The 9,351-nt window shown below is 38.5% G+C and overlaps 1 protein-coding gene across 1 annotated transcript in view; it reads left to right on the forward strand.

Annotated features, from left to right (window-relative positions):
* Nucleotides 1–9,021, forward strand: part of FAM186A (family with sequence similarity 186 member A) — a 130,159-nt gene extending 121,138 nt beyond the window's left edge. The window contains 3 exon segments of the mRNA XM_036760784.1: nt 4,440–4,606; nt 5,312–5,497; nt 8,961–9,021. Coding sequence (XP_036616679.1) covers nt 4,440–4,606; nt 5,312–5,497; nt 8,961–9,021 — 414 coding nt within the window.
* The last annotated feature ends 330 nt before the right edge of the window (nt 9,022–9,351 follow it).

Here is a 9,351-nt window from a genome sequence, read left to right on the forward strand (position 1 = left end):
GAAGCTGAGGTTGGTGAATTGCTTGAGCTCAGGAATACTGAGTTGTAGTAGGACTAAGCTAAGTCCAGCACCGATATGGTAAGCCTCCAGAGAAAGGCGCACCTAAGGGCCTAAGGAAGTATAAATGCGCCTGTCACAAACAGCAGATCAAAAGCTTAAGTCAGGGGTGAGGAACACACACACACACACACACACACACACACACAATTTTGTCTAAATCTTTTGTGAAGATGATTCCACTCACCATCGGTACATGAAATACATGCACACTTATGGGCAACATGAAATCCAAGAGACCTAAAAGAGAAACAGCTCTTGTTGCAAGAGAACCAAGCAGGTGTTGCATCCAAATAGAAGCCCGAGGCTGGCAAATGAAGGCAAGTCAGAGCTGGATATATGTTTTTCTGGAGTGGTCACAGTGTTGGGGAGCAGGGTTGTGACTACAGCTCCCAGTGTATCTGCACTCGAAACAACATTAGAATAACTCCTCCAAACAAGTTCTGGAGTGGCAGAACCAAGAAAAGGGCAAGATGAAACAATTTTCCAACCCATGCCAACTTAGAGAGTCAACAGGAAAGGTCTGATTCCCTGGGGTGAGAGTAGAGTGAAGTCCAGGACAGGTCACACCAGAGTAGGCCACACCTGGTAAGCCTGCAAAAAGCCTTAGGGGCAACTGAATCCATGGTAGCAGACTCCAAAGCTCTCAGCCTACAGATGTTACCATCTGTGGACAACTGGTCAGAAGGAAACTACAGAGGACCCTTTGCGGCTACTGGGAGCAGGACTCTATTGCGTTGCCCATATGTGGTTCTGGCTCATAGTCCCAGGGTGAGGAGGAGACTTAGAAGGAGCAGAGACCCTGGTCATAGTTCCAGGGTGGAAAAGAAAGCTTGTGTTCACTTATAGACCAGAGCACAAGCCAAGAGAGCAATGACCCCACCTCTCCTTAGATCATACCACCTTGGAAGAACTGAAAACTTACAGAGCCCCAGAACTAGCTCTGAACACAGTAGCATGAAAAACCTGAAGCTTGGGACAATGCTCCCTCCACCCCAGTAGCAGAACCCAACTTTAATGTAAGGTTACAAGTCAAGAAATAGGCTTGAAAAAGGAGCAAGCAACAAGAAAAGAACCTGATCATAGAAAATTACTATGTGACAAGGAGGATCAAAACACAAACTCAGAATACAATGAAATCAAAGGCCAAAACAAAATAAAACAAAAAACATGCAAAGCCTGAAACAAAAATGTGAATTTGTCTCAGGTCCTGGAAGAGCTCAAAAAGGATTTTAAAAATCAGATAAGAGAAGTAGAGGAAAAACTGGGAAAAGAAATGAGATTGATGCAAGAAAATCATGAAAAAAAGAGTCAGTGGCTTGTAAAGGAGGCACAGAAAATACTGAGGAAAATAACATCTTAAAAAAATGAGTAAAATGCTTTAAAAAAAAAAAAAAAGCACTGAAGCACCACTGAAGAGAAGAACTCCTTAAAACCAGAATTGCCCAGATGGAAAAGGAGGTACAAATGCTCACTCAAGAAAATAATTTCTTAAAAATTAGAACTGGGCAAGTGGAAGCTAATGACTCTGTGAGACATCAAGAAACAGTAAAACAAAGTAAAAAAAATGAACAAAAAAGAAAATATGAAATATCTCATTGGAAGAACAACTTACCTAGAAAATAGATCAGAGAAAGATAATTTAAGAGATACTGGACTTCCTGAAAGCTATGATCAAAAAAGAGCTTATACATCATCTTTCAAGAAATTATCAAGAAAAACTTCTGTGATATCCTAGAACCAGACAGTAAAATAAAAATTGAAAGAATCTACCAATAGCCTCCTGAAAGAAATCCCAAAATGAAAACTCCCAGGAATATTTTAGCTAAATCCCAGAACTCCCAGATCAAGGAGAAAATATTGCAAGTGGCCAGAAAGAAATAATTCAAGTATCATGGAGCCACAGTCAGAATAACACAAGATTTAGCAGCTTCTACATTAAAAGATCAGAGGGCTTGGAATATGATGTTTTGGAGGGCAAAGGAGGTAGGATTACAACCAAGAATCACTTACCCAATGAAAGTGAGTATTCAGGGGGAAAAAAATGTATATTTAATAATTAAATTCAAGCATTTGTGATGAAAAGGCCAGAGCTAAATAGAAAATTTGACTTTCAAATACAAGACTCAAGAGAAGCTTTTAGGAAACAGGAAAGAGAAGTCATAAGGGATTTAATAAGGTTAAACTGTTTACATTCTTACATGGGAGAATAATAATTGTAACTGCTAAGAACTTTCTCATTAGCATGGCAGTTAGTAGGAGTGTACATAGATAGAGGGCATGTATAGGAGTTGACTATAATGGGATGATATCCAAATAAATAAAATTAAGGGGTAAGAAAATGGGATGTACTAGGAGAGGGGGGAAGGGAGAAGTAAAATGGGGTAAATTATCTCATATAAAAGAGGCACAAATGAGCTTTTAGAGTGAAAGGGAAGATGGGGGAGGTGGCAAGCAACACTTGAACCTTACTTTCATCTGAATTGACTCAAAGAGGAAATAACATACACACTCAGTTGAGTATAGATATCTTACCCTATAGGAAAGTAGGAAGGAAAGGGCATAAGAGAAAGGAGTGAGGGATTACTGATAGAAGGGAGGGTAGATTGGGGGAGGTGGTGGGCAAAAGCAGAATGCTTTTAGGGCGGGACAGGGTGAAAGGAGAGAGAGAAAAGGATAAGTGGGAAAAAAACAGGATGGAGGAATATATACAATAATTATAACTATGAATGTGAATGGGATGAACTCATCCATAAAACAGAATCGGATAGCAAAATGGATCAAAAACTAGAGTCCTACAATATGCTTAGTGGGACATAGCACCTACACAAAAATTAACTGTTTTTAAAGCATAAAAACCTCACAAATGCAGGAAAGCAGAAATGTCAAATGCATCCTTTTCTGATCATAATGCAATAAAAAAGTGTATTCAATAAAAGGCTGTGGAAACATAGAGTAAAAGTTAATTGGAAATTAAATAATCTAAACCTAAAGAACAAGTGAGTCAAAGAACAAATTATAGAAATAGCAATTTCAAAGAGACAGCATACCAGAATTTATGAGATATGAACAAAGCAATATTTAAGGGAAACTTAATATCTCTAAATGATTACATCAGTAAAATAGAGCAAGAACAGATCAATGAATTGGGCGTGCAACTAAAAAAAGTAGAAAAAGAACAAATTAAAAATTCTCAATTAAATTAAACACCAAAATAGAATAGATAATGCATTGGTTAACATGATTTTTTTTAAAAAAGAAAAGACAAAACCAAATTACTAATATCAAAAATGAAAAGAATGAATTCGTCACCAATGAAGGGGAAATTAAAGCAATTATTAGGAGCTATTTTTGCTAAATTATATGCCAATAAGTCTAACAATTTAAGTAAGATGCGTGAATATTTACAAAAAAAAAAAACCAAACATGACACAAAAGGAAAATCACAAATGTTGGAAGGGATGTAGGAAACTTGAGACACTAATGCACTGTTGGTGGAATTGTAAATTGATCAAATCATTCTGGAGAGCAATTTGGAACTATGCACAAAGGGCTATAAAACTGTACATACCCTTTGATCCAGCAATATTACTACTAGATCTGTATCCCAAAGAGATTTTTTTTAAAAAAAGGAAAAGGACCTATATGTACAAAAATATTTATAGCATCTCTTTTTGTGGTGCAAAGAATTGGAAATTGAGAGGATACTCACCCACTAGGGAATGGCTGAACAAGTTGTCATATACGATTGTGATGGGATACTGTTGTATTGTAAGAAATGATGAGCAGGATGCTTTCAGAAAAACATGAAAAAACTTGCATGAACTCATGCAAAATGAAGTGAGTAGGATCAAGAGAACATTGTACACAGTAAAGCAATATTGTACAATGATTAACTGTGAATGACTTAGCTTTTTTTTGCAATACAATGATCTAGACAATTCCAAAGATGAAAAATGCTACCTACCTCCAGAGAAAGAACTGGTGGAGTCTGAATGCAGATAGAAGCATACTTTACTTTACTTTATTTTTCTTGTTTTGTTTTTATTTTGGTCTGTATTTTATTTCACATCATGACTAATATGGAATTATGTTTTGCATGACTGCCATGTATTATCTATATCAAATTGCTTGCCTTCTCAATGAAGGGAGAGGGGAGGGAGAGAGGGAAAGAATATTTTACTCAAATTTCAAAACCAAATATTACAGATTGTTTTTCCACGTAATTTGAAAAAATATTTTTTTTAAAAAAAGGATGTTCCCTTACTAAAGGGAAAAAGACATCAAAAGCAAACTTTTAGCTAGGGCTTGGTATACAGTGAATTTTGTTTGAAAATTTCTGATCTTCTTTATTGATTCTTTTCTCTGTCTTCATCTTTTAGATCCAAATGAAATTTAACATTAAACTTAGTTGTCCAGTACCCTTGGTCATCCACAAAAAGGAGTTAGACCATCCTTTGAAAGCTGTCTGCTTCAAACATGTGGTCCAATGGCCACTCCCAGAGAAGATGGAAAAGAAAAAAGAATTTGAAATATTCAAGAAACTTGAGTATGTGACAGATTTAACATTATGGGTGGGCATGATGGGTGACATTATGTGGGCACGATGTTTCTCCCTTCTTCTTAATGTAGTCTGGTTCACCAGAATATATGTGTCAGCTATTTGACTTAGGTCGTTTATGGACATTTCCCCTTAAAAAAGGTAGCTTTATTTCACTGTTTTGTTTTGTTTTTTAAAGAGCTTTTTTCTCCTTCAGAAAAGGTCAGTCTTTTAAAAATTCAAAAGTAAATATTATAAAGCCAATCCCCTTTGTGTGTAGGTATATATGGAGAATGACAGGAATTGGAGGTAGGAAAGAATTATTTACTCGATTTATGCCCCAATAGTTTTTCTTTTTTAAGTCCCAGAGAAGAAGTTGGCAATTCCACAATGAGTAACAATTGAGAAAGACCATATAAATGTAACCTTGATTGTTCTCTCGGGAACCAGTGCTCCTTGGATTTCTCCAAAGAGGTCTAAATGGGCACAGCTTCCTTTTTCCATAAGTTAGGCCTCCAGATGGAGTCCTAAGAATCATAAGCAAAACAGGAACACATTGCAGGGAGAGGATGGTGAAGGAAATAGTAAGAGAGCACTAGTGGATTGCCCTTCATGAAAAGAAAAGCAGAATGAGACTTGGACATGGGATGTTCAGGTTGGTTGTACAATCCAGAGGAGCTTATTGCCTCCTAACACAGCTCTCTCATTTTTCAGGAAACAGAAGGACAAGGTAGAGGCCATTTGGCAAGCTGATTTGTCCACCTCCAGTTTCCCAATAGAAGAAAAGACACCTATGAAATTACTCTGGGATCAGGTTGGTGGGTATCCAGATATTCCCAAACTGCTGGAATTAGATGTCCGTTCTACCCTCAGCAAAGCTCTTGCATCTATTCAATCAAGGTAAGTACCTGACTAGAGGGTTTGTATCTGGGCATTGAGTTGGTTGGTTGGTTGGCACTTGAATACATTGGCCTGTGGTTCTTCCTAGTCTTTGTAACTTCGTTCCCTCTTACTCTTGTACCCTGGAGCTGCCACTGGAAAGTACTGGACAGAAGCAGGTAGGGCTCAGATTTGTTGATAATTTTTTTCTCCCTGGACTGAGGGGCTGTCATTAAGTTCTTCCTGTGTTAGTTGAAAGCTGAATTCAGGGAAGTTTCTAGTGCTTCTCTATATTGTCCTGTAGATGTCACAATTTAGCAGTGCAAGATTTTAAAATCCTGCCTTAGAGGCCCATCTAGTCACAAAGTCAAATTTCACTGAAGACCTTTTTTAGGAAGTTTATTACTGAAAGTAGCCAAAGGACAGCATCATATTTTTGTCACTGTATTGCATGGCCTAATGCCCTGGAGCCAAGGACAAGGCACTCTGCTTTCAAGAGTACCCACAGTACTTTGTCCTCGTCAGGTCTCATATGGAGTATTGTATTTAGTTTTGGATGCCATATAAAAAAGACATTGAAAAGCTGGAGGATATCCAGAGGAGGGCAACCTAGGGTGGTGAAAGGCCCTGAATCTATGTCATATGAAGATCAGTTAATGGGACTGGGAATGTTTAGCCTAGAATAGAGAAGACTTGGGGAAGGGGAGAGCAGAGTAGATCAAAGAGTATGATATCTGTCTTCAAGCGTTTGAAGGGCTATCAAGGGAGGATGCCTTAGACTTGTTCTATTTGGCCCAGGAGGGCCAGGTGTAATGACTAGAAGGTGCAAAGAGACAAATTTAAGCTTGAAAAACATCCTCATAATGTCCATAAGTGGGAAAAGGAACCTCCGGAACTGTTAGGTTCCCTATCCTTGGAGGTCTTCAAACAGAGGCTAAATGACCATCAGACATGATAAATGAGAATTTTTTCTGAGCATAGATTGGACTAAAGTTGAAATATTCAAGAAATTTGAGTATGTGACAAATTTACTATGAGAACATTCTCCAGGGTGCCATTATGTGGGCGCTGAAGTCCTTTCCAAATCAAAGACTGTGGTTCTGTGAAGGTCAAAATGAGACTCTAGTGTAATAATGTTATAGAGAAGTAGTCTTAGGCCTTTGTTAGCCTTCTTACTTGGCCCGAGGTTCATGCCTAGGACCAATTTAAGCTAAACTTTGGGGTTGTCTGCCATTCTTTAGGGTCTGATGGCCCTTTTGTCAGATTAGGTAAGGTGGTTATTTCACTATTTCTAAATCATGTTGAAATTATTGTTTTCCTTCACTCTTCCTCACTTCAAAGGTAAGTGAAGGTCTTTGCAATCTGCATTAATTCTGCCAAATCAGAGACTTGTTTAATGTCCTGAAAACTTTGGTAAATTGAACTCTCGTCACTTGGAAAAGGGAGGATCCTACACATATAGTCAGACTCCATAATGGTTGAATTAGTATTCTAAAGTCCTAGGAGACTTCATTTGTTCACAGAACGTGAATGAATATCATCTTTCTATCTCACCCATTCTTTTTAAATACGGGAAAATTGAAGTTCACTGTCACCTAGGGAGTTAGAAGCAAAGTTGTGACTGGAACTTGGGTGTTCTGGCTCTCAGTCAACCGAGATATCCAAGCATTTATTAGCCACTTAGTGTATACTATGTATGATAAAAAGATGAATAAGATACAGTCCCCATCCTCAAAGTACATAGTCTACCTAGTAGGGAAAATAAGACACATATGCACATTAAACACATATTATAACATAATGTTTTAAAGGTAAGTTAGCCAGTTGCTCGATAAACATTTGCCTATAAACAAGAAACATTGCCTATGAAGGCAATGTTTCCAGCAAAACCAGGCTCCAGATGATATCTTGCCAAAGGTGGAGATCCAATGGAGGGGAATGACAATGTCATTGAAAGGGTGTTTCCCAAAGGGAAGAAGATATCAAAAGTCAATAAACATTTATTAAGTATCTCGTAAGTGAAAGGTACCATGCTAAGATTTGGGATGTCAAAAGAATGGTTCAGGATGCTATGGCAAAAATCTTTTCTGCCTGGAGTTATTAGAAAAGGCTTTCTAGGGAGGTAGTAGTGTCCTGGAAAGAGAGTCAGAGGATCTAAGTTTGAATACCAGTTCTGCTGTTTACTCCCAGTTTCCACAGATGATTCACTCAGAATATAGTTCCAAAGGTCACTGATTATACTTTGAAAGAGGGAACTCAGCCTGCTAATATCATCTGAGTGGGAAACTCCGAGTTCACTGATTTCTTGTGCTAACATAGGCTTGCCATTGACAGAACGGGATGCAGATCTTACAGGTTGCATAAATTACAACACAGATATTTCCCATCCAAGATTTCCAAATGCTGCTGCTCTTATTCAGGTACAAATGTGATCCATATACACGTACTGTAATGCTAATGAGGATGCCTTAAGACCATAGGATTTTGGGCTTGAACTTGCACAGGTCTGATTTCCATCTGTAAAATGAGAAGGTTGGACCAAATAATCTACCTGGGTGGCACAATTGATGGAGTGCCAGGCTTGGAGTCAGGAAGATTCATCTCCCTGAGTTCAAATCTGGCCTCAGACACTTGCTTACTAGCTGTGTGAAGCTGGGCAAGTCACTTAACCTTGTTTGCCTCACTTTGTGCTTCTGTAAAATGACCCGGAGAAGGAAATGGCAGCCCACTCCAGGATCTTTGCCAAGAAAACCCCAAATGGGGTCGTGAAGAGTTGGACATGACTGAAACAACTGAACAACAACAGCAGCAGCAGCAATCCATCTCTAAATCCTGTGATCTTAGAAACCATGAGGTGGGTAGAATTCCAACAAAGCTGGGCATTCCAAGAAGAGAGAACAGCATAGACTAGAATAATAAAGTTTCCAAAGTGCTTTGCATACATTATCTCATTTGAATTTCACAACTACCCTGTGAGAGTCTGGAGTATGGAGCAGCAAGCAGTCTTCATTTTCTCGGGCAGAAGGTATATGGAGGAGAGGGGAGCGGGAGACAAGACTGGAAAGATAGGTTGAGGCCAGGTGATGCAGGGCTTGTTCAACTCAACAAATACTTCAATTCAATATTTATTATGTATTTGCTATGTGGATGGCACCGTAATACGCTCTGAATATACAAAGACATCTGTTGTATTTTAAGATTGCCGCCCACCAAGAGATAGATAGCTAAGGAATGCTTTGGATGAAGGGATTCGAAAACATCTCCACAGGTTAGAGTGGTGGGCTGATCCTTACAAGGAGATAAAGATAAATGTAAAGTCTTAAACTTGGTTTTAAAAAAAAAAATCAGCATCGTAAACATGAGATTGGGGAGACGGTACTCGAGAGCTGTTTATCTGAAAAAGATCTGAGGGCTTTGGTGCACTACAAGCTCAGCATAAGTCAGCAAGGTGATATGGAAGCCAAAGAAATTAATGCAATTTCAGACTATATTAAAAGAGACACGCTGTCCAGAACAAGAGAGGTCCTATCATCACTTGCTCTTAGTGGAGCTCATTTACAGTATTAGATTCTGTTCTGGATTCCATCTTTGATATGTTAGAGAAAACCCAGAGGAAGGTGACAAGGATGGTGAAGAGACAGACCAGTGGAAGGAACTGCATATGTTTAGCCTGGAAGAAGATTTATTGGGATTATAGCTATCATCAAGAACTTGAAAAGGAAAACTGTCATGAGAAAGAGGAATTCAATTTGCTTTACTTGGGCACAGAGGGTACCCAAGCATTGGTTGACAACTGCAGAGACAAATAAACTTAATGTAGGGAAGAACTTCCTAACAATTATAGGGCTGTGCAAATTCCTTGGGACAAGCAAGAA

The sequence above is a fragment of the Trichosurus vulpecula genome, chromosome 5 (assembly GCF_011100635.1).
Source record: "Trichosurus vulpecula isolate mTriVul1 chromosome 5, mTriVul1.pri, whole genome shotgun sequence".
Classification (NCBI taxonomy): Eukaryota; Metazoa; Chordata; class Mammalia; order Diprotodontia; family Phalangeridae; genus Trichosurus; species Trichosurus vulpecula.